Here is a 24,550-nt window from a genome sequence, read left to right as displayed (position 1 = left end):
GGCACTGTGGGCACAGCAGGCTCTGCCAGGGCATGATGAGTGGGCGTTGGAAGTGCCATGGAGCTTGAGTGGATCCCAAGTGCCTGAGCTGTAATAAACGCCCGTGCAGTCTGGCACGCCCCCATCATTGTACAGTTGGGGGAAACTGAGTCCAGAGACCAGCCCAAGGTCCCACAGACAGGAGGACGCCCTCCATCCCTGGGCCTCCTGTTCTGCCTTCAGGGCTGCTTAGTACTTGTGGGCACCAAGGCGAGGTGGGACGTTGGGGACCCTCCTCTTAATCCCAAGGTGGCCCTAGCCTCAGCCAGGACGCGAGTCCCGATATGGGGCCCTTTGAGAGGGCACACAGAGTTGGGGGATGGGGAGGGTACTGATTAAAAAATAGACTGTCACGCGCATGGAGAGCAAGCCTGCCACGGTACCCAGCCCGAGCCAGTTGGCTCCCTCCTGCCCAGCTGCCAGGCCCCACTCAGGTCTCCTGCTGGGGGCTCCGCCCACCCCACCCTGGCTCTGGGCCCCAGGCTGGATGCTCCCAGCCACCCTCTTCTCTCCCTCCTCCACCCCTGCCCAGCCTCCAGGCAGATGGTGCTCTTGCTGAGCTTGGGTGGGCCTGAAGCTCAGCTGGTGGCTTTAAGCTGTGCCAGGGGGGTCTGGCATCAGTACACACTGGCTGTGTGGCCTTTGATGAGGCCCTTTCCCTCTCTGGGCCGCAGACATTCACAGAGGAATGCTGTCAATTAGAGCTCTTCACAGCTTTCAAGCCTTTCCCAGATCTCTTCTCTCATTTAGACCTGGCAAACAGTGCTGGAGACCCCACTCAGGGAGGTGACATGAACTACAAAGGCCACTCAGCTGGTAGCAGAGCAGAGGCCTATACCCAGATAATCTTGCAAATCCCAGTCCTGTACAACTCTGGGTGAGCAAGGTCACATGGATCACGGAGGCGGAAGGCTTTGCAGGAGTACAGCGAGCAGTGTTTTACTCATTTGTTCTTCCACTCAGTCAACATCGCCCAGCCGTGACCTAGGCACCGGGCACGGACACAGCCAAGGTCCCTGCTCTGTGGGGGCAGGGCAGGCTGACGTTAAAACAAAACGGATGGAATTAAAAATCTGACCAGAGCCTGGAGGGTGCTGTGGTGGGGGAGGGTGGCCTCCGAGGGTGGGGAAGAGCCCGGGAGCCCTGTGAACAGGGGGTGAGGAGTATGGTGAGAAGGTGCAACTGAGGGTAAGTGAAGAAGGGGCTCTAGGAGCAAGAGCAGCTCGTGCAAAGGCCCTGAGGTGAGAAGGTGCTTGGCGTGTTGTCTGAGCTCATGAAGGAGGGCCAGCGTGGCTGCAGCCTAGGGAGGAGAGCCACTGCGTGGGGTCCTGGGGCCGTGCGGCTGCTCGTGCAGGGCCTGGAGCCCGCCAAGGGGTTGAAGCAGATCCTAGGAAGGAGGAGCAGTCCTGTACCGGTCTGGGAGGCTGGTCCTGTCTCCTTTCTTTTCCTCTTTCCCTTGGCTGCGAGTGCTATCCGCAGGCCCCTCCGCCTCGTCCAGCCGTCATGGGACGACTGAAGGCAGAGTCCTCTTCCTGGATCTCGTTTGCGGCATCCTGCCTGCAAGGAGGGCTGTGACGGTCCGCAGGCCTCAGATGCAAGCTGGGGAGGACACGTTCTTGGGCAGGAGGTTGCAGTCGCTCAAGCTGAGCACCTCTGTGCAGGTGAATCCTTATTTCCTCTTATTCCTTGTGGGAGTCTGTGCACCCCAGAAGTTCACCTTTTCTTGGCTGAAGGAAGGCCTGTCCCTGGACCAACTCCCACTGCCTGTCCCCTGTGCCACCCCAGGCACCAAAGCTCTCTGGGGCCAAAGCCCTGGGATGGCAGTCAGGAGGCTTGTGTTCGAGCCCAGCTCTGCTATACGCTCTTGGCGCATCCCTTTTCCTCTCTGGGCCTCAGTTTCCCTACCTATACTGTAGGGAAATACTCTAGTTTTTCTGTACTCAGTATGGCCCGTGGATGCAGTGTCAGTATCACTCAAAAGCTTGTTAGAAATACAGAATCTCTGGCCCCACCCCAGACCTCCTGGATCAGAATGTGCATTTTAACAACATCCCTGAGTCACTTCTATGTACTTTAAAGTATGAGCAGCATTGTTCTAGGTCAGTCATTTTTAAACTTAAAAAAAAAAAATCTATAGAATCTTCTTTCTTCTCCAAAATTTTACATAAAAAACACATAAGGGGGGACCCACCCATTCTGTGTTTATTCATCCCACGAACAAGGAGGGGCAGGAGTGGGGAGGGGTAACGGCTTTGTTAGGATGGGTTCAGAAGGGAGGAGGAAAAGATGCAGCGGCCTGGTGGAGGGGGCCGCCTTCTCAGGCCCCTCCTTTACCCCTTGAGAGCTCCTGAGCAGGTGGAGTTCAGCTCTGATCTGCAGGGTCTTTCAGCCTTCCCCTGCTTGTCCCCATCTTGGTGCCCTGCCCTCTTCCCTCTGGAATCCCTGAAAGAGTAGCTGGTGCTATTCTTAGCATGACATGGTGGTGAGAAGAGAACATATTAGTGCATTATTTATGCCTCTGAGTCAACAGGATTACACCCAGGGCTCCCAGAACATGCTCCTCCCAGCGTGGCCTTTGTCACGGCCATGGCAGGCGGTCTGCTTTGTGCAGACAGGCGGGCAACTTCCCAGGACCCAGAACCCATCCCCTGTGGCCCTGACTATCCCAGCTCAGGGCCGCTCGCCCGCAAGCTGGGAAATGGATCATGAAATGCAACGGTCACTTAGGACTAGGAGAGAGCGGCTTGGGCCATGTCATTTCATGTCGTCATCGGTTGAGCCCATATTTATTGAGCACATGTTACATGCAGAAGGTGTGGGTGCATGGATGGATGAAACGGGGTTCCTGCCTTCTAGGAGCGCACACTTTAGCCAGAGAGTTGATGTGCCATATCATAGGCGCCAGGCATTTGCACGTGTGAGAGCCGATCTGTCACCCAGCAGGGTTGGAATTTAGAGACCATTTCAGAGGAGGAAACAGAGGCTCCACATATACAAGGCTTGCTAAGGCTCATCGTAGCCAGTGATCAGACTGAACTCAGATTGGCTAGAACAAAATGACCATTTTCTTTATTTATTTTATGTATTATTTTTTCCCTACCCTTCTTTTGCTGCAAAAGCAACCGTTTTAGATTAAATGGTAGCATGTAGCGTTAAGGCTTTGGGAGCCCCTGCACTGCCCAGTGAGAGGGACCTTGTGGCTGGAAGGAAACTAACTGGCTGACGTCCCATTCTCCGTGAACCCTGAGTTACTGGAGAAGTCGGGTGTATCCAGAGTTTTCACGAACCTGGAATTGAAGGACAGCTACACCGTGGGCTGGAAGTCAAAACCATATGGGATGAGCAGACGAGGCCCCACGAGGCGGCACATCTCACGAAGCCGTGCCAAGGTGTCTGGCTGGGAGCCAAAGCCCCGCATGCAGTGACATCCTGGCCAGGTCCCTTGGCCTTTCTCTGCCTCACTTTTCTAGTCTGTAAAATGGTGTAACGATCCCTGCTCAGCCTCTATTTCTGATGAATGAAGGGTGCTAGGAAAACTATAAAAGTGTTGTGCATATTTAAGGGATGGTTTATAATTACTATGTGTAATTATGTATATAAATATATTTTATTAGACTCTTATTATGTGCCAGAATACATTCCAGCATTTTCCTATGTATTAATTTATAAACTTATTTATAACATCATGGGCTTTAAAGCCCAGTGGGTCCCCAAGCTGGATGCGCATCAGAACCCCTAGGGGGCCTGTTAAAGCGTATATTCTGTGGGCCCCGGGTAGGGGGTGAGCCCCGGAATCTGCATTTTGACCACATGCCCTGAGGGATTCTGAGGCACCTGTGAGTTCCCGATCGGCCAGAAAGGAGAAGAGACTTGCCTGAGGCCTCGCATTGAGCTGGAGACCAGGTTGAGAGTAAAATCCAGGCCTCCAGCTCCGGGTCTGGTCCTTTCCTTCTACCCTAGGGCTGCCCCCCGGCCCCCTGGAAGGGTGAAGCTGGGCACCGCGCGACATGTGAGAATGCCGGGAGTGGCGCTAACGTGTACCGTGCTGTGCTAGGCATTTCACGTGGCTCATCCTGTTTAAGTGCAGTAGGGGTGGATGGGGGACATTCTCCACAGCAACAAGATCCCCTGGGACATTTGAGCATCAGGTGGCAGATTTTAATGTACCCCTGGGAAAGGGAGACTATGACTGAGGGGCAGAGATATCGGAGAAGTGAATCGGAAACCACACCATTGGTGCATTTGCCATCCTCCAGTGGCTGGACCCTCAAGGCAAGGGGCGTCCGGTGACTCCGTTACCCGAAGACAGGGCAGGCTGGCAGGAGGGAGACACGCACGCTCCCACGCACAAGGTGTGTACCTGATGCACATCCACCATGCCAGTCTTCCACGCGAGTCCCGTGTGCCTGCGGGTGTTCAGTGTGCACACATTCGTGTGCATCTCCTGCCCCCTCTCTGGGGGTGCACGCATGCCTGCGCATGCTCTGCTCTGTGCAGTGCGCGTTAGAAGCAACAGCACCTCTGTGTGTGGGCATATGTGCAGAGGAGGATGTGCTGCTGCCTGCTGAAGCCGCGCCAGCACTAAGAGGCTATTGAGAATGTGTGTGTTGCAGGGGTGTGTGTGTGTGTGTGTGCAAATGGTTGCAACGCAGATCCCTGAAACTCCTAAGGTCAGAGGTAGAAAGGCCATTAGAGAACCCACTTTCTTTATTCACGTCCCACCTCCACGTTGTATGCACCACCCTCAAACCCGCCAGGCACCAGCCTGCCTCAGGACCTTAGCACTTGCTGTTCCCTCTGCCTGGCCGCTTTTCCCCTAGACATGCATGCGCCTCACCCCCTCACCTTCCTCACTTCTTTGCTCAGATGTGCTTCTCAGTGAGGATGACTTTGATTGCCATGGTTACCTTTGCAAACCACTCCCCACCTTATGCAATTCGTATAGCTCTGGCCCCAGCTTTACTTTTCCCTATAGCATTTACCATCTGACTGACTTGCGCATATATTGTCTTGCTCCCCCGCCGGAATGCAAGCGGAGATTTTTATCGGTTTCTCTTCGTGGCTGTGAACAGTGCCTGGCCCTTAGTTCGTGCGCAGTAAGTACTGGTTGAATGAGTGAACGCATGCGCCACCTATATTTACTTTTCTTTAAGTTGTCTAATTTTGTTACTGAAATATCCACTTTGGCCTTCCCCTAAGCAGTAATATACCTGAGATCACAGGTTTGGTGTGTTTATTATACCCCTTTTCCAATGAACATTTGAAATTTACATAACTATTAAGATTTTAAATATCAAGGTACCACCAAAATCCTCTCTGCTTCTACTAGAGCTGTTGGCGTGCCACACTCTGAGAGTCAGTGGTCCAGTCCAATCTCTCCTTCGAACAGATGGACAAACTGAGGCCCGAAGAGGGTCAGGGATTCCTTCAATGTCTCACCCAAATGGTGACAGGACAGATCCTGAACCTAAATTTCCTGATTCCCCCCCCACCACCCCGTCTTCTTTTCTTTTGTAGTTTGTGGAAAAGGGGAGGGCAGGACTGGAGGATTCAGCCTCTCCTTTGGCAGGAGACTCCTGCTGGAGGGGGCCAGACATGCCTGGCAAGGGGTGAATGGTGTGGGGGGGGGCATGGCAGGGTCAGCAGCCTCCAGCACCCCAGAGCCATGGTGCCCTCCTCTGGGGGGCCTGGGGTTCACACCCGGTTCTCGCTGCTGCAGCACATTGGCTAGAGGTGACACTGGGACCCCCTGTGCAGAGAGGATGCGGGGGTGGGGGGTGATGGGCTTGGGCTGTGCCTGCTGTGAGCAGAAGGGAGACCAGACTCAGAGACGGCTGGAGAAGACAGAGAGAGAGAGACAGAGGCCCAGCCTGATGGAGTTCTGCAGAGGGGGTTTGTGCAAAAGCCTGCAGTTAAACCCCGCTCAGGTGTGACAGTACTTTGTACTCTATGTCATTTCGGCATCTCATTTGCTCGGCCGATGTTATCATCCCAGTTTTACTGATGAGCAAGTTGAGACTCAGAGAGGTGAAGGGATTGACTAAAGGTAGCCCAGCAAGTTGAATGGGATGCCCTGTTGAGCCCCTCGGATTGGATTTGGCAAAGGAGGGCTGTTTGCCGGGGACAGGAGGGCCGAATGGGTTTGGGAGCAGGAGGTGGCGCTGGAAACCCACAGTCTGCTCCCTGGCCAGATAACCTTAGCCAATCATGAAACCTTTTTGAGCCTCAGTTTCCTCATCTGTAAAATGGGAATAACTGGCACTCCCTACCTCACAGCTTGTGAGGATAAAATAAAATGACACAGGCCGGGCACGGTGGCTCACGCTTGTAATCTTAGCACTCTGGGAGGCCAAGGCGGGTGGATTGTTTGAGCTCAGAAGTTTGAGACCAGCCTGAGCAAGAGCGAGACCCCGTCTCTACTAAAAATAAAAATAAATTATATGGACAGCTAAAAATATATATAGAAAAATTAGCCAGGCATGGTGGCACATGCCTGTAGTCCTAGCTACTCAGGAGGCTGGCGCAGGAGGATCGCTTGAGTCCAGGAGTTTGAGGTTGCTGTGAGCTAGGCTGATGCCATGGCACTCTAGCCTGGGCAACAGAGTGAGACTCTGACTCAAATAAATACATAAATAAATAAAACAACACAATAAAAATGATGATAGTTAAGCCAAGCGTCTTGCACATAAGAAGTGCTCAATAAGCAGCCACTCGAGTAATGAAAAGGAACACAAGTGGTCACAGCCGGGACTGAGGGGTTCCCAGCGCCTTCTCAGGCAGATGTGAGTGAACCTGAAACCCAGAGAGGGTTGTCACCGCCTGGGGGACCCGTGAGGTGCTGGGGGCAGGTCCGTGTGTCCCAGAGCCCCAGGCTGGAGCTGAGGCCTCCTGGCGAGAAATAGCGCTAATAAAGCTCTTCCCGGCTCTGCTGTTTACCCCGTGCGCTGTGACTCCAGCGCTTGGGCCGTCATTATCATTCCTCCTGCGTTTTTTTCTCCAGTGGTTATTTATTTTTCTGTGAGGAAGGAATGTGGGGAATTTACCGCAGGGTGCCGGCCTTCGCTTTCAGTGGCCTCTTCTATAAGAAGGAAGCAGCCGAGACAGATGGCAGGAGAGGCGGAGGGGGCGGAGGGTCCGGGCTGGCTCCGTGGCCCGTGCACTGGGGCAGTTATGTAACCCACCCAGAGGCCCAGGGCAGATACCACAGTGTTCTGGTCTCCGGGCATGAGCCTTGCCATGGACACAGCCCCTGTGGAACAGGGCCTGGCTCACTGCATCCACCCCCGGCCCCTGGGCAAGCCCCGTGGGTGTGTTCCTCTTTCAAAGTTTCCTTTCTCTCCAGCTGGTCTTGATCTGGGGTATGGGGTGGGTAGGGGAGTGGGGTGGGGATGACTTTGAGCTTTCTAGTCTCTGCTGAGCTGTCCTCATTGCTTAGAATGACTCTTCATCTCTATCTTTCAAGACCTAGGGCATATGTCACTCCCTCCAGGAAGCCTTCCTGGATTGCTCCCCCCTAATTCATCTCTCTCTTTGGGTATGTTCTCCCTTCTCTTCATGAAAGACTCTGCCTCCTTAGTGATTTCAGGTTTCATCTCCCTCTGCCCACAAACTTACTTTCTTCTTTTTTCTCCCCCTTGCCTCCAGAAACAACCCTCTAGATCTCTACTCTACAGTCTAGACGAATCTTGGATCTACACAAATCTAAAATTCATCTCCAGGGGTGAATGGTGGAGCAAAAGGTGAAGGTGGGAGGCTTTGGATTCTGGGAGTGCTCGTCCTTCAGCAGTTTATTTATCGGACACTCAATGAACCCCTTCTGGGTGATGGCATCTGCTGGCGCTTGGGGCATTTAGAGAGGATGGAGACCAGCCCTGGCCCCAGGCTGGCACAGGGTGAAGCGGGAGGACTGCATCTTTGGAGGGCCCAGAGTGTGCCAGGCCCTGGGATGAGTGGAGGGGACCCAGGCCACACCCTGGCCCTGGCAGAGGTTTAGAGGAGTCCACCTCTTCCTTGCCCTGGCTCGCTCCCGTTTTGTCTCCTGGATTATGGGTTTTCTTTGGGAGGGTGGGGTGTGATGGTCCCTTCTGTACTCCCAAGGCTTCCAGGGAACTGGGGGGAGGGTGACGCAGCAGGAGGGGCTTGGCGAATGCAGGCCTGGTATGCCAGGGTTGGACTGGGAGGTAGGAGCCTGGTCTCCGATCTTGGCTTTCTGTGTACCGGCCCCTTCCAGGTTGCTGTATACCTAGGGCTCGGCCTGCCTCTCTGGTTTGCTGTTTCCAAGTTTCTGGAAATCTACGGCTTATAAATTAGCGATTAGGCCAGTAGATCAGGCAAGAGGGGGACGGGGGCCTCTGGCGGGGACCCTGCAGCAGGGCCCTGGACAGCCAGTGGTGAGCAGGGCTTGTGGCCTGCAGGGTACTGGCCAGGCCAGGCCTGGGCTGACGTGGGAGCCCTCACCTTAGTTTCCCCTTCCCTTCCATCTCTGCCCTGCCTGGTCCGACCCACTGCCAGCAGGGAGAGAGAAACCGGGAGTTTGGCCAGGCCCAGCCTTCTTCCCCTGTATTCCTGGACTTTCTCAATCTGCTCTTTCATCCGAGCCCCACTCCTGCTCTGAGGCCTCTGGGCCAGGTTGAGCAGGGGAAGAGCACTGATCTAGGAGTCTGTCTGGATTGATGAGGACTTCCTGGAAGAAGCGGCAGTTGGGCTGGGCATGGGGCAGTGGGTGGGGAAAGTGAGTGGGCTTTGCGGGTGGAGCTTTCCAGAAGGAAGGCGCTGCCCCAGGCTTGGGATCAGTCAGGCTGCCCAACTCTGCTCTGCCCCTCGCTAGCTGTGAGACCTGGGATGAGTTCTGTGTGCCTCGTTTTCCTCATCCATAAAATAGGGATAAAAGAACCTTCTTTGTGGGTCGTCGTGAGAATCGAATGAGAAAAGACAGGTTAAGCCCTAAGCTTGGCAGCATCTGGTGCTCCCAAAATGTTGGCTACTGTCATCCTTATGGACTTCATGATTATTCTGCAAGCACCTGTGGCAGGTGTGGGGGAGGGGAAGGGAGGACGACAGAAGTGACACAGTGGAGCCCCTGCCCTCAAGGCTCTTGCAGTCTGTGGGGGAAAATAGGCCCCAGACCCTGATTGCTGCAAAGCATAACATTGGGAGGGGGCACCGTGGCCCACGTCATGGGCCCTGGATGGGGTGTTGGGCCGGCCTGGGCTTGAATCCCAGCCCTGCCTCTGTCTGACTGTGCAACCTTGAGCAAGTCACCGCACCACTCTGTGCCAGTTTCTCCTCTGACATGGCGATGAGGGTACTGCTGGCTCATGAGCTGCTGTGAAAGTGAATGAGCACGGGCCTGTCAGGTGCCTGGCATGTGGCGAACACACCCCTGAGAGGTAACTTTTACTAAAGCGCGTAATATGCAAAGCGATGAAGTTCTTGAGCGGTGCAGATAAAACACTGGTGGGTCAGGGGTGGCGGCATTCGAGCTAGGTGGGAAGGCTGGGGGTTTGGGGCACGTGGAGAGGATGCTGGACAGAGCAGGGGTCCAGGAGCAGGGATCTGTGCAAACCATGCTCCCCACGGGGAGCTGTGGAACCGCGAGCCGTTGACCTGCCCCCGCCACTGCCCAGGGCACAGAGGGAAGGGTAACGTGCGCTCTTGAGCCGGCCCTGATGCCAGGGGCTTCGAATGCCAGGATGCGGACTCTCCTCTTGTTCCTCCATGTCCTGGGGAGGCGGCGGAGGGTTCTGAGCAGGAGAGAGGCATGAGTGGGGAGCCAGGGGGAGGAAGATGAATCTGGCAGCGTGGGGCGGGTAGATTGGCGGGGGAGAGACTGGGGGTGGAGAGGCCATTTAAAAGGCTGTTGCAAAATCGGTTTTCCTGATAAAGAGCCGGCTGAGTCATCTGTGGAGGAGAACAGTCATATCCAGCTCCTCCGTGTTGCTGTAGATGTGGGATTTTCCTGTCTTCGTCAGCCAGGCGATTGGCTGCCTTTCCGGGCGCTCTGAGAACCGAGGCTGCAGGCCGGGGAGAGCACCTGGGGGAAGCTGGGCTGCAGGGAGGACCCAGCTGCAGTGAGTAAGAGGAGCACCCAGAGGTGCCTTTGCGGCTTGGGGTATGTGATTTAGGGCATGTGGCATCCCCTCTGTGATCTCAGTTTCCCCTCTGGCCATCAAGGGAGAGGCATACGGTGACTTCTGCCAGCCTGTGGGTGGCGAGGCTGGGGCTCGGCCTGGGGCCCCCCCGCCCCGTTTCTGTGTCCTCTCTCCTGCCCGGCGGTCTTTCCCACCTAAGCCCGGATTACTCTGCTCCAGAGAGGAGCCCTGGCAGCCTGCCGGGCCTCAGCCAGGTTGCACTCACCATGACTCTGGCTGGCTGGAGAGCTCCCCAGGGCACGGAGACTGTGTCATTTCCTCCTTTCGGTGGGGAGGATGTGGGGCAGGGGCTGGCAAGGTAGCCAGGCCATTACTCAGGCCTCTTCATCTTCCTGCCCCCAGCTCAGCCAGAGGTTGTGCAGCGGCCACCCATTGGCTCCTTCCTGACCTCGCCAGGGGGGCAGTTTACGCAGCCTGTTTACCCTTCCTGTTGCCAAGACTCCCGGGCAGCCACAATGGGCTGCCTTGAGCCAGTCTCTGTTCCTACCCCTGGTTCCCTGTCCCACCCCACCCACCCACCCCGGCCTGGACACTCCCATTGACGGCAGCCGTGTGAAGAAGCATTTCCTTGAATTCTCCCTGTCCTGACCTTCTCCCGTGGCCTCCCTTCCCCTGCCCTCCCTCCCTCCTGCAGAGCCTCGGTCCACACAGACCCAGTGACGGGCACAACAGGCAGCTGCCTGCAGAGGGTGACGGGTTGGGGAAAGGGCTTGTCCCTGCCTGAGCCAAACTGGAACTGGGGTCTCCTGACTCCCAACCCTGTGATCTTTCCACTCAACTAGTCTTTCATGCCCTATCAGTCATTTCTACCTTAGTAAGAATGAGTTTATCAGCTCTTCTGAGGGGAAGAAGGGAGAGCGCATGAGTTGTTCTAGGCAGCTGAGTTTCCAGGGGAGAGGGCCCTGCAGAGGAGCGTGATCAGGAGATGAGGAAGCAGAGGGCCCTGCCCACCATCATCCAGGAGCACCGGAGCGCCTCTTGGTACCTCCTTCCAGGGACCCGGTGTGGAAGGCAGAGTAGTGAAGGGATGGGACTGAGCAGCCAGACTTGCTGAGTTTTGAATTGCAGCTCTGCCACTTCCAAGTTGTGTGACCCTGGGCAGGTCTCTCTGAGAGCCGGTTTCATCTGCAAAATGGGAAGAATAACAATACTTCTCTCGGGGCTGCTGTGAGGACTGAACGAGGTGAGGAGCACAGGGGGCTCGGCACTGCATTTGGGGCTCAGCGAGGTCTCGGCGGTCACAGCAGCCATCGCGATCCTCGGTGGTGTCACAGCTGGGCCGGGGCTTCTCCCCCATCCTCCACTTCGGGACTTGCCCTGTCGGACCCTGTTGGACCCAGATCTCCTGACCCCAGGCAGCTCCTCTCCTGAAGGCCTGGCTTCAGGGCTCCTGAACCCACGTCCAACTTGGCTCTTTAAAGGGCCAGCACCCCAACCTGGCCCTGCAGGGGCTTAGACTTGGAGGGGGAAGGGGCGGTGGTGCATCGTGACCTGCACAGGTGCAGGTTACAGACAGGCAGATTGAGGGCTCAGTGAGGTCCTTCTGGCCCTTAGCCATCTTCTGCCTCTCTGGCGCCAGGGAGCACAATCTTGGACCGGCTGGCTCGGGCATTGCCAGAGGTGGCAGTTCCCTAGTCTGGGGAATTGTAGATGGAGCTGCAACCCTCCCCCCCCCCCCCCATGCCCTGAGACAAAGGACGGACTCTGGGGTGCCTGTAATTGGCCAAGCCGCCCCTTCTCCCAGCTTTGTTTGTATAGGGTGGCAAAAATCGTCTGGATTGCTGGCTGGGTCTGGTCCAAACCTCCTGCCGAATTCCTTTTCTGTGGAGTCACTGTGGGTTGGGGTGGGGGCTGTGGGAGCTCTCCTCGGAGGGCAGGGCTCACTTGCCTCCTGGCCTTTTCTGCTGTTCCTCTTGTCCCAGAACAGTAGCTTAGGGATGGTTCCGAGCTCAGAGAGGTGTTGGCGGAGGGTCAGCAGCGCAGCCCAGGCTGCAAATGGAGCCCAGCTGGGAGCCAGCAGACCTCGGTCCTTGGCCCACGGCCTCCTCTGTGACCTCGTCCCTCACTGAGCCTCCCAGCCCAGCTTATCTCAGAGGGCCTTTCACACTCTGACAGTTGAGGATTTTCTAAACCCATTGCCTTTTTTAGCCAGCCTGGGGATGGGACTGAAACAGAAAGATAAGGAGTAAGCAGAAAAATGCAGCGATGTTGAGCAGTCTGGGTCATTCAAACACGGGGACCTTCTATGAGCCGCACAGCGTGGGAGCCAGCCAGCCAGGAGCCCGGCACTCTGCACTCACGTAGTGGCAGGTGTGAACCCAGCTCTACTCTGTTCTGGCTCTGTGACCTCGGGCTGCTCACTTTACCTCTCTGAGCCTTAGTTTTCTCATGAATAAAATGTGCATAATAATACACTGGGCTTTGTAGCGTTGTTTGGGGAATTAAGCAGTATTTGTAAAGTGCAGGTATCCAGTAAGTACATCAGTGTTAGCTGCTATTGCTGCAACTGTGTCACAAGAAACACTGGCAGGACGAGGGATGGTTATCCTGACCGTGTCCTGTGGGGACACGATTTGTATCTGCAAATCTCTGCAGGACTGTCAGGCTGGACAGAGACCACTTTTTATCTGTGTAGCCCCGGGGGGCAGAACCACATCAAGAAGTGGATGAAAGTTAGTATGAGGAGCAACTTCATAGCTGAGGAATGTTAATTAGTGGACGACACCTCCTGGGGGAGTGAGTTCATGTCAAATGAGTATGTAAGCAGAGGCTTGCACACTCGGACATGGCTTTGGGGACACAAGATTGGGTGGGGGTTGGGCTCATTGGCAGCTACCCGTGAGATGCTGAGGTTTGGGGCAATACGCTCTGCCTCCCCATAACTCTGGACCCCTGCTGTTTGATCTTCAGGACCCTGATCAACGCGGTGCATCTCCTGTGCTAGAAGATCTGATTCCTTCCAGGGAATAGAGTGGGATGACCAGTTTATCCCAGGGGAGCATGAGCCTTCTGCCTGTCTACCTGGGCTTGGTGGCAATAAGCCACTGGCATTCATGACCTCTTTGTGGCCTCCCAAACCTAATGTCAACTGCCTTACCCTGTATCAGTGGAGGTGGCTATGGCTCTGAGAGGAACAGTAGCTTGCCAGGGTCACACAGCTAGCTGATGGCAGAGATTGGCGTCAGGCCAGGAGGCCTGGTTTCTAAGCAGAGCAGAGGGGATGGACTCCGCAGGAGCTGAGCAAGCCCTCATGGCCCTCCCGTGTGGCTGGCGATCTCCTAGTTAGGCCCCCCGCAGGGGAACAGCCTGGGTGAATCCTTCATCTTTCACAGGGGGCGTGATCCAGGCGGGAGAGGAGTCTCACCAGGTGCAGCAGGTGTCATGGGTGGTAGGGTGGGCTGTGTGCTTGAACTGTTTCTAACAGGTGGGGGAAAGCCAGCCCTGATGGCAGGTGGGAAAAAGGAGGTTGGTGCCAGAAAGCCTGTGGCTGCTCGGCCTGGTCCCCGTGAAGCTGCTCTCTGTAGCTCCTGTGCTCTGTGCGGGCCTCCCTGCCGGCTCCAGTGTGGGGGTCAGCAGGCTCCACCCTGGGCTACTCTCGGGACCTCAGTTTCCCCATCTATAAAATGGGGTGGTGGTGAAATGGGGCCTCTATAAGCGCTCTTCCAGCTCTGGGAGTCCGTGAATTCTGAGCCTCATGACTGGCAAGATGCCTAGAAAGACTGTCCCTGGAGGCCTCCTCAGCATGTCGTGGCCAGTGCTAATGGGCAAGGTGGGAGGAGGGCAGGGTCAGATTCCTCAAGAACTAATTAGCTTCCCACAGAGGGGAGGAGAAGGGGGAGGTGGGGAGGAATGTTCTCAGCCGCTGACTGAGCTCCTGACCCTGGCCACAGGCTGGTCCATCCATCTGTCTGTCCGGTCCATTTGTTCATTTATTATTCAACAAGTATAAATTGAGCACCAGCTGTGTGCCAGCCAGGCGCTGGGGCTAGAAGGAGAAATGGTTGCCTGCAGTGAATTTACAGATTAACAGGGGACTGACCCCGGCCTGATCCCCAACCCCCTGCTGATTTTGTCCCCCCATATGTCCAAAAGGGACGTTTTGGGATGAGCAGACAGCTGAGCATGGGCTGTGGACCCAGGGGGAACTTATTCTGACTCCAGCTTTGCCGCCTCTAGCTGTGTGACCTTCGGTCTGTTACTTAGAAGTCTCTGAACCTCAGTTTCCTCTTCTGTAAAACATGGGCAAATAATGCTTGTCTCAGAGAGTTCTTACGAGGATAAGGTGAAAGAATGCAATGTTCTAGTGTAGGCACTGCTGAAATTAGCCCAATTTATTACTTTTTTGGTGTTAAAATATGTGAATTTTTTAAATGATTGTTTAAATAAAGATGGGAAGAAATTCTGGAAGGATATAGAAGAGCCTAACAACAGGGGTTACCTGACTGTGGGGTGGAGCAGTCAGGAATGGAGCACTGCATACCTTTTTGTGCTTTTATATTTAGACCATGTGAACGTATTACCTGTTCTAAAATGGGAAAGTGTCAGTGGCATCTTTTTATAAAATCAAAGCAAACTACTGTAAGTTTGAAAGTATAAAGGGCCCTAAGAAAGGCACATAGCAAATGCTATGGGGGCTCATTTGTGCATTCAGTCACGTCTACCAAGGGTCCACGGTAGGCCAGGCGCTGTTCTGGGGGCCGAGATTAGAGTGGTAAACAAGTCAAGCAAGGTCACTGCCCTCTTAGAGCTATGCTCTAGGTGAGGAGACAGGTAATAAACAAGGAAACATACAGAAGATCGTTTCAAATTGTGGTGTCTGCTATGAAGAAAATAAAACAGAGACGGGATAGAAGGGAAGGCCCCTCCAGAGAGGTGACATTCCAGCTGAGACCTGAGCAGCTGGAAGGAGCCAACAGGGAATGCCACCTGGAAAAGATTATTCCAAGCACAGGAAACAGCAAGTACAAAGGCCCTGGGGCAGGAACATACTAGGCATGCTCAAAGAACGGAAAGCCAATGTGGCAGAGCCTAGTGAGAGGGGAGAAGGGTCATGGAGGATGAGTTGGGGATGGAGTGGGCCTTGACTTCCACGGTGAGGTGCTCATACTCAGTTTGGTAAAGTGCCATAGCAACAACTTTCAGCGGGAGTCCAGTGAAGGACCAGTTAATCCTGAATGGATAATCAGGGAAGGCTTCACAGAGGTGGTGGCATTTGAGTTGGGCCATGAAGGGGGTCAGCGACCTTTACGAGGAGAGCTGATTCTAGGAAATAGTGAGTAAAGGTCAAATTCCAAAGGAAAGGATCCTATTCCTGTTGCTAACCGGGCCTCTGTACCTCTCTGCAGCGTTGGGCCGGAGCACTAGCCTCGCCGAGAAGGACCTGAAAGAGGCCAAGGCGCGGAGCCAGCAGATCGCAGCCCAGCTGACCACCCCTCCCAGCTCCAATTCCCGGGGTGTCCAGCTCTTCAACAGGCGCCGGCAGAGGGTGAACGAGTTCACCTTGGAGAGCCACGGCCAGAGGGGACCGAAGCCCAGCCAGGAGTCCCTCAGCGTGCTCCCTGCGAGCCCCCCAGGCCATGCCCCAGGGCTCAGCCTGAGTCCCACCTCACCGCCTGAGCCAGGCCCTCCAAGGCACCCCAAGCCCCAGAGCCCCGGCAGAGGGGTCCCTGGCCACAGCATGGAGGGCTACTCAGAGGAGGCCAGCTTGCTGCGGCACCTGGAGCGGGTGGCCAGTGAGGAGGAGGAGGTACCACTGGTGGTGTATCTAAAGGAGAACGCAGCCCTGCTGACGGCCAATGGGCTCCACCTGTCCCAGAACCGCGAGGCCCAGCAGTCCCCGCCGACCCCACCTCCGGCCGAGGTCCACAGCCCAGCCGCAGATGTCAACCAGAACCTTTCCTCGCCCAGCGCCACACTCACCACACCAGCTTCTAACAGCAGCCACAACCTGCCGGCCACCGATGTCAATCAGAACCCACCGGCGACTGTCGTCCCGCAGAGCCTGCCTCTTGCTAGCGCCCAGCAGAATTCCTCAGAGGCCCATCTCCCGCCGAACGGCACAGTGCCAGATGCCAAACCCAGCACCCTGTGTGCCGACGGGCAAGCCCAGGGGCCAGGTGCGGAGGTGAGATCCAGCACCCTCCTAATTGACAAGGTGTCGACTCCACCTACCACCACCAGCACCTTCTCCAGGGAAGCTACTCTCCTTCCCAGCGCCGGGGCCCCGGCCCCAGATTTCATGTCTAGCTCCCTCCTCATCGACGTCCAGCCCCATACCCTAGTGGTGTCAGAACAAGAGATGTCTGGGCGGGCAACCGCCACCACGCCCACCAAGGTGTACAGTGAGGTCCACTTCACCCTGGCCAAGCCCCCCTCGGTGGTCAACAGGACGGCCAGGCCTTTTGGGATCCAGGCGCCAGGGGGCACCAGCCAGATGGAGCGGAGCCCCATGATAGAGAGACGACATTTTGGGGAGAAGGCCTCGGCCCCCCAGCCCTCCAGTGTGGCAGACAGGAGCCCCCGGCCACAGAGACACGTGATGTCGCACAGCCCCATGGTGGAGAGGAGGCTGGTGGGGCAGCTCAGCCCAGCCTCAGAGAGACGCCCTGTGGGGAACTTCGCCCCACCCCCCACCTACGCTGAGACTTTGTCCACAGCTCCTCTGGCTTCCCGGGTCCGGTCCCCACCGTCTTATTCTGCCCTGTACCCCAGCTCTGACCCCAGGCCTTCTCATCTGAAGGGCCAGGCAGTTCCTGCCAGCAAGACGGGCATTCTGGAGGAGTCGATGGCCCGCCGGGGCAGCCGCAAAGCCATGTTCACCTTCGTGGAGAAGCCCAAGGTGACCCCAAATCCAGACCTGCTGGATCTGGTACAGACGGCCGATGAGAAGCGGAGGCAGAGGGACCAGGGGGAGGTGGGCGTGGAGGAAGAGCCCTTCGCGCTGGGGGCTGAGGCCTCCAACTTCCAGCAGGTGCCAGCACCTCGGGACAGGGCCAGCCCTGCAGCAGCTGAGGAGGCCGTCCCAGAGTGGGCCTCCTGCCTCAAGTCGCCCCGAATCCAGGCCAAGCCAAAGCCCAAACCCAACCAGAACCTCTCCGAGGCCTCTGGGAAGGGGGCTGAGCTCTATGCCCGCCGCCAGTCGCGGATGGAGAAATATGTCATCGAGTCTTCAGGCCCCACAGAGCTGGCCCGCTGCCCTTCACCCACCATGTCCCTGCCTTCATCCTGGAAATACTCCACTAACGCCCCTGGGGGCTTCCGAGTGGCCTCCCGAAGCCCAGCTCGGACCCCGCCTGCCTCCCTCTACCATGGGTACCTGCCTGAGAACGGGGTCCTGCGCCCAGAGCCCACCAAGCAGCAGCAGCCATACCAGCTGCGGCCCTCGCTCTTTGTCCTCTCGCCCATCAAGGAGCCTGCCAAGCCCCTGCCCAGGGCCGCCTCGCCCAGAGCTGCCTCGCCCAGAGCCGCCTCGCCCGCCAAGCCGAGCTCCCTGGACCTGGTGCCCAGCCTGCCCAAGGGTCTCCCTCCGTCGCCTGCCCTGCCTCGGCCCTCCCGCTCCTCCCTGGGCCTCTGCACCTCACCTGGCCAGGACGGCCTCCAGCCCACTGCCGTGAGCCCTCCCTACAGCGGCGACATCTCCCCCGTGTCTCCCTCCAGGGCGTGGCCTCCCCGAGCCAAGCAGGCCCCCAGGCCCTCCTTCTCCACCCGGAACGCCGGGATCGAGGCTCAGGTGTGGAAGCCTTCCTTCTGCTTCAAGTAATGGACCCACAGGGGTCCCACTGCCAGTCAAGGCCCCCTCCCTGAGGGCTGGATGGAGAGCAGATGTGGCAGGAAATGGCACAGAGCTGAGTGAGGAGAACAGGGAGTCCGAGGCTCAAGGTCGGATGCTGCCACCAGCTGGCTTTGTGACCTTGGGCGAGTGCCTCTCCTCTGAGTGCGGCTGCCCCTTCTCTACTCCCGGGGGGTTGGACTCCATGTCTGAGCAGGGAGGAAGGCCATGGAGAGAGAACCCCCTTGGCAGGCCCCGAGGAGGATAAGGGCTGCTTCTGGCCTTCCTGAGCTGTAGGGATGCTGAGTCGGATGCCAGCGTCTTGCTGGGAGTGGCCTAACAGGGGATCCCACCAGGGACTTCGGGAGCAGAAAGAGCCTGCCGGTGCCTGTGGAATCATCTGTCCCAGCGGGGCCCCTCGTGAGGCCCAAGCTCCTGGCATCTTTCTTCCTGCTGCTGGATTCTCACCTCCACGGGCCTGTCTCTTCCACCTCTGCCTTCTGGACGCCTCTCCGCTGCACCAGAGAGCTTGCCTTGCCTCCGCCTCTGCTGCCCTCCTGGTCCTTCCGCGGGCTGCGGACTCAGCCCACCACTGCTGTCTGATGCTTCTCTTCCTCCCTCTCCAAGACCCGGCTCCGCTTTAGGGAGACTCCTGGGCCCAGACCTCAGTCCTGGTTCCGCCTGGCTTGCCCTCATTGTCCTGGGCGGGGGACGTCCCAGGGGAACCCCCGAGAGGAGAGCCCCGCAGAAGGCTGTGCAGATGTGGTGTGCTGCTAAGAGGGCGGCCCTAGCTACGTATCCACTGGTGGTTTGGGGTTCAACCTTAGCCAAGATCTCCCTGACTCAAAGAAGCCACCTCAGTGCAGTGGAACAGGCCCCAGGGAGAGAGGCAGGGGAGGAGGGTTCTTGTCCCTTCTCAGCCTCCCCTTTGCTATGTGACCTCGGCCAAGTCACTCTCCTTCTTAGGCCTTGGTTTTCTCATTTATATGATGAGGGTCCTTCTAGCTGTGACAGTCTGTAAGGATTGAGATAGGCTGGTGCTTTGGGAGAAAGGCCTTGTAAGTGACAAGACAGTCCCCTGGGAAGAGAGGGAAAGGAAATGGGCTGTTGCCAAAGGACAGATGGGGTTAGATGTCTGTGAGGGTGACCTGGCGAGGGTGTGGCTGGGATAAGATGCCGCAGGAGACCAGGGGATGAGCCGCTTGGGTTGGGATGCCCGGGATCACCTGAGACAGTGGGAGCATGGCAAGGGCTGAGGCCAGCCACAGCAGCTCGGGGGAAGGGACAGGTGGGACCTTCAGGTTTTGAGGAAAAGTCTGGGGCTCAAGAGATCTGGGTTCTAACAGACTGACTGCATGCATGTCTTTGGGTCTCAGTTTCCCCATGCGTACAGTGAGGGGGTTGAGTCGGGTAGTCTGAGACCCCCACCACCGCTGACACCTTGAATGTGATGCAGCCCCCTACCCGGGCTTTGTAGGGGGGAGAGAATACAGACACAAGAGGCAGGATTCAGATGGAAGCTTCCCAAGGCTGGGGGCCGAGGACCACCCACTTCTCTTTCCCAGCCCTATTTCTGGGCTCCCCAGCGGGGCAAGGGGTGGTGGAGGCGGTGCCCATGCTGGGCTGAGCCTGCAGTTTTCGTGAGCTCTGGGCTCGTCTCCATGGCAACAGGGGGTGCCTTCTCAGTGAGCTCATTCCACACAGATCGAGGGGGTATGCGTGGGGGAGTGGTGAGTGAGCTCAGCCCCTTCATGCCTGGCCCCTCCCAGAACAGAGTGAAGCCTCTGCCCCCTGCTCCCTTCGACCCCCGACCCCCGAGGGCCAGCAATGGAACAGCCCACCCTCCATTCTGCAGCTCCTGCGGCCAGGCTGAGCTCTTTCCCCAACTCTGTTTTCTCTCCTGTTCTCAATACACTCTGCCTCAAACCGTCTTGCTTCTTTCTTTCTTCTGCGCTGCTGGCAGTCAGGGCTCCCTTCCTCCTCCTATTCTAGCTGGGGAAGTGGAGTGGGACCGCTCGGTTGTTGTGTGTGGAAGTGCGGCTGTGTCTGCCGTGGGTACAGACGCGTGCTGGCTTGAAGTGAGGGCTCCCTCTCTCCTCCCCAGGACAGCACTCAGGGCGCCAGGACCCCGTGCAGATCGCCTTCCTTTGTTTTCTCCTTCCCTTAGAGTTTGGCCAAAAATGCTGTAGAGGATTTTGGGAAAAACACACTGCCCCTTCTGGTCCAGGCTTGTTTGGGTTGTTTAAAAACGGAATTGAAATTCCTTTAGCCAGAGCATTCACTCTCTAGTTCCTTCAGGTCCCCTCCCACCCCATTATCTAAATCCGGCCATTTCCCACATTTGTCATCGTCACTGGCTGGCCCCTGAAAGCCCCTGGTGGAGAGGAAAGAACTGCCATTGAGAGTCAGAACTGGTGCACCTGACTCCTGTGTGACCTTGACCAGCCTCTTTCCATCTCTGGGCCCAGTTTCCCCTTCTGTTCAGTGAAAGCATTGCAGAAGGTGGTCTGGGGCTCCATTTGGTCTCCGACAGTCCATGTCTGAGTCTGCTCTGCTCCTGCCTTCACCCCAAACATGTGCCCTGCTTTGGGGCTGGTGCTGGGCGGAGGGGACGCTACTTTCTGAATTTTCACCCACTGCATTTCCATGGAGTTCCGGCATCTATATGGTGCATTGAGCTCTCTGCCAGAAAGCGAACAGTTCTGAGCTCCTGGAGCCTTTTCGCATTGTGTACCCCTCCGCCCCCCGACACATACAGAGTCAGTGCCCAGACATGGCAGTTCGCATGAGGTCAAGTTCTGGCCCCTCTCCAGATGACAAAGAGCTGCTTACAGTGCCCCCAACATTCCAACCTCTGCTTGAGCCATTCTGTTTCACAGTCTTGGCTGAATTCTGTTCCTCTTCCACTTGTTGGCCCCAATATTCCCCCTGTGGCCACCAAAGGCAGAGAAAAACGCTTTAGAGATTTTTAATAGCTATCATGGCCCTCCTTGACCCAGCCTACTCTTCTGGCTGAAGAGCCTAGGTTCCGCTGCCTCAGTGGTTGTTGACTGGCTTGGGTAATGAGCTCTTGGCCCCACCTCCCTGCTCAAGGTGGCACTGTGGTCGGGTATTGGGGCATGCCTGAACCCACCCCATTTTGCCCTGAGACTCTGGTCTCAGCCTCTAGTCCTTCCCATCTGGCCCAGAGGCCAGGACCTCCCTCCTGGCTCCTCTCCCTAAGTCTTGGGGTCTGCCTCCCGCAGCTGGCAGGACGGAAAGCTTCCTGGGTTGTGTCACATACAGAGCAGCTCCCAGTGTCTCTGGCTCATGTATACACAACTCAGACCAGGGGAGTAAAAGAGGTGGGTCCCGCACTGAGCCTTAACTTTTCTGCTTGATGACTGGGAACTTGGATGTCCCCAGGAAATCTCTAAGGGTCACTCCAGCATTACCACCCCATGAAAAATGTTCCGTTCAGGCTGTTGACCAACATTCCTCTTTAGGGGAAAGGGCTCCAATTCTGAGTCTGGGTTTACCTAGCGGCTGCTACATTCTGTTTGGAGAAAACATGTTTCCTTTTGATTGGGAGGGATTCAATTCTCAATTGGATGAGAGGATGACTGGCTTGGCTATGGCTATGGCTCATTGATTGGATGAAAGAACGGAGGTTGTGGATGGTTCTAGATTTTGATTGGGTAGGAGATATGGAATGGACTGGATCTCTCTGGACTCTGATGGATGAGTGCTGATGGATTTGGATTGGGTTGGGAGGCCAAGTGGACTGGTTCTTGCTGGCATGTGATTGGATGAACAGTTGGAAGGTTCAGGAGATACATGCCAGGCTTGGATTCTCAAGCACTCCACTTTCAAGCCAGTTCAAACTGCTTCAACATGTTGTAGGCTTTGGGCAGCAGATAGTCACACACACACAGGTGCACAATGCATGCACACACACACACACACACACATTTCCTGGTGGGTCAGAACACATTGGGTTGTTATTTATGCCTCTGAGCTTCATTTTCATCATTAGTAAAATGGGTGTGATAATACCAGTTACGTCACCAGTCTGTTGTGAGGGGCTAATGAGGTAAAGGATGGGAATGAACCCTGTAGACTGAAAAGCCCCCAGACAGGTAGGAGACAGGTATGGCAGTGCACAGCAGAGCAGTGCTTTGTGGCCTCAAAGCTGTTCACGCCCTTGGCCTCACCAGAGCCGCACGCCCCTCCCCGTGCTGTGAAGTCCAGTGAGGGAGTGTGCTGCCTGGGGGAACCATCCCAGATTCCTGTTGTATTCGCATTTGTCAGGGGACCTTCCTCCCTGCTTGGTCATCCAGGGAAAAATGAGGTAACCATGGCAACAAGGCAGGAGCTTGGGGCTGAGAGGATCTTTCACTAAATCCAACTTTAATAATAGTCAATATTTTTAAATTTTTGAATAGATAATACTTCCATATGGTTCAAAAATCTAAACTTATATAAAAGGTAGTACATTAAAAAGCCTATTCCCACCCCCTGTGGCTGTGTACATACCCTGTTCCTGTTCACTCCATTTCCTGACAGATAAGCACTTTGGTTAGTTTCACGTGTATCCCTCCAGTATTTCTTTACAGTAATTAACATCGATTGAGCACTTTCTTCCAAGGGATGTTCTAATATATGTAATGTTCCTTTCCATGAGTTATCTCATTTAACCCTCACAACAACCCTGTGGGGTGAGTAGTTGTTATAGCCCATTTTACAGAGGAGGCAACTGAAGCGCAGAGGGGTGAAGCAACTTGCCCAAGATCACTCAGTAAGTTACGGAGTCTGTCTTCAAAGCGAAGAGCGAGCGTTCTTAACTCCCGGGCGTCTGCCTCCCGGTCAAACGCAGTGGCAGACACCAGACGGCGTGGGCTCTCTAAAGCGTTCTGGGCTGCGAGTTTGGGACCTGCGTTTCACTGGAGGCACTCACTGACTCGGTCGGTGGCTTCCCGTCTCTGTATTTTGGACAAATCATACTCGGCCCCTTTCAAAACCCCGGCATAGCGGACCCCAGCACTAATGCCTGCCCCCACCCCCTCTGCTCTCTCCCCAGGACCGCCGGGAGAGCCTGCCCACCTCCCCGCCCTGGACGCCGGGCGCGTCCCGGCCCCCCAGCAGCCTAGACGGCTGGGTGAGCCCGGGGCCGTGGGAGCCGGGCCGCGGGAGCAGCATGAGCAGCCCCCCGCCGCTGCCGCCGCCGCCGCCCATGTCCCCATCGTGGAGCGAGCGCTCCGTGTCCCCGCTGCGACCCGAGACCGACGCGCGGCCCCCCAGCCGCCAGCTGCAGGCGCTCCTGGCGCGAAACATCATCAACGCGGCCCGGCGCAAGAGCGCCTCCCCGCGGCCGGCGGGCGCCGAGAGCCTGCGGCCCTTCTCCCCGCCGACGGCGCCGCCGCCGCCGCCGCCGCGCATGCGCTCGCCGCAGCCCGCCCGCCCGGGCCCGGCCTCGGCGCCAGGGGCGGCTTTCGCCCCGATCCCGCGGAGCCCGCTGCCCGCCGGGCCTTCGTCCTGCGCCAGTCCCCGGAGCCCGCTGCCCGTGCCGCTCAGGCCCTTCCTCTACCGCCGCTCGCCCACGGACTCCGACGTATCCCTCGACTCCGAGGACTCCGGGGCTAAGTCGCCCGGCATCCTCGGCTATAACATCTGCCCCCGCGGCTGGAACGGCAGCCTGCGGCTCAAGCGTGGCAGCCTCCCCGCTGAGGCCTCCTGCACCACCTAAAGCCCCACCCCTCATCCCCAACCCATGGAAAGCCGAGCCCGAAGAAGAGTCATCAGGCCTGGGGAACCCAAGGGGTCCGGCCTCTTTGGACAGCCCCAGAGATAAGGGATCAGGGGAGGAGAGCACTGGGTTTGGGGATGGGTGAGCCATGCAAGCTTCGGTGCTAGCCCTTGCTCTACCATTCGGTATGGATGTGTGATCTGGGGCAAGACCCTTCCCCCGTCTGACCCTCAGCTTTCCCATCTGTTTAATGTGGCTTCTGCTGCCAAGGCAATCTCCAAACGTCTAAATTCCACCCTCCCCCCCAAGTGGTAGGGTGCTGTACATATGGGCCCTTAGACTTGTCACATCCAGGGTTCCATACTCCTCCCTCCCCTCCTGGCTCTGCAAGTGAGGTGTGTTCAGAAGATCCTAGGCCTGTGTCCCACGGCCAGGCCCTGGCTTGACCATCCGGCTCCCTGGCACCAAGTCCCAGGCAGGAGCAGCTGTTTTCCATCCCTTCCCAGACAAGCTCTATTTTTACTACGGTGACCTTTAGTGAGGTCTCCCAGGCCAGCTCAAGGTGCCTCGCTGGCCTTTTGGAGAGAAGAGGCAGGAAGATGTTCCCCTGGCCTTTGTCATGCTATTTTCTCCAACCCAGCCTAGGCTAACCACGGACGGCATCTTATCTACAGCCAGGGAAGACAGCTATAAGGCAATGATTTCCCCCAGGTCCAGGACTTGGGCCTCCAGCCCATCTGTCCTTTTGGGCCCATTCATGGCAGGTTCTGGGCTCAAAGCTGAGCTGAGGAGAGAAGAGAGATGCAGCCTGTGGCTCTGGTTGTCATCAGTTTGGGGCTGCCTATCTGAAAGAGGGAAGCAAAGAGT

At 56.7% G+C, this 24,550-nt stretch overlaps 1 protein-coding gene across 4 annotated transcripts in view; it reads left to right on the top strand.

Annotated features, from left to right (window-relative positions):
• SYNPO (synaptopodin) overlaps positions 1-23,985 on the top strand; it is a 64,312-nt gene extending 40,327 nt beyond the window's left edge. For 2 of the 4 annotated variants that reach the window (XM_069483917.1, XM_069483920.1), the window contains 2 exons: positions 15,536-17,919; positions 23,018-23,985. In XM_069483917.1, coding sequence (XP_069340018.1) covers positions 15,536-17,919; positions 23,018-23,683 — 3,050 coding nt within the window. In that variant the 3' untranslated portion in view covers positions 23,684-23,985. Of the gene's footprint in view, positions 1-9,966; positions 10,110-15,535; positions 19,899-23,017 lie in introns of those variants that run through there. The other 2 variants (XM_069483919.1, XM_069483918.1) reach the window with 2 other exon arrangements.
• Positions 23,986-24,550: the final 565 nt, after the last annotated feature.

The sequence above is a fragment of the Eulemur rufifrons genome, chromosome 10 (assembly GCF_041146395.1).
Source record: "Eulemur rufifrons isolate Redbay chromosome 10, OSU_ERuf_1, whole genome shotgun sequence".
Taxonomy (NCBI): Eukaryota; Metazoa; Chordata; class Mammalia; order Primates; family Lemuridae; genus Eulemur; species Eulemur rufifrons.
Note: the sequence above shows the minus strand (reverse complement) of the source record. Positions and strands in the feature narration are given on the sequence as shown.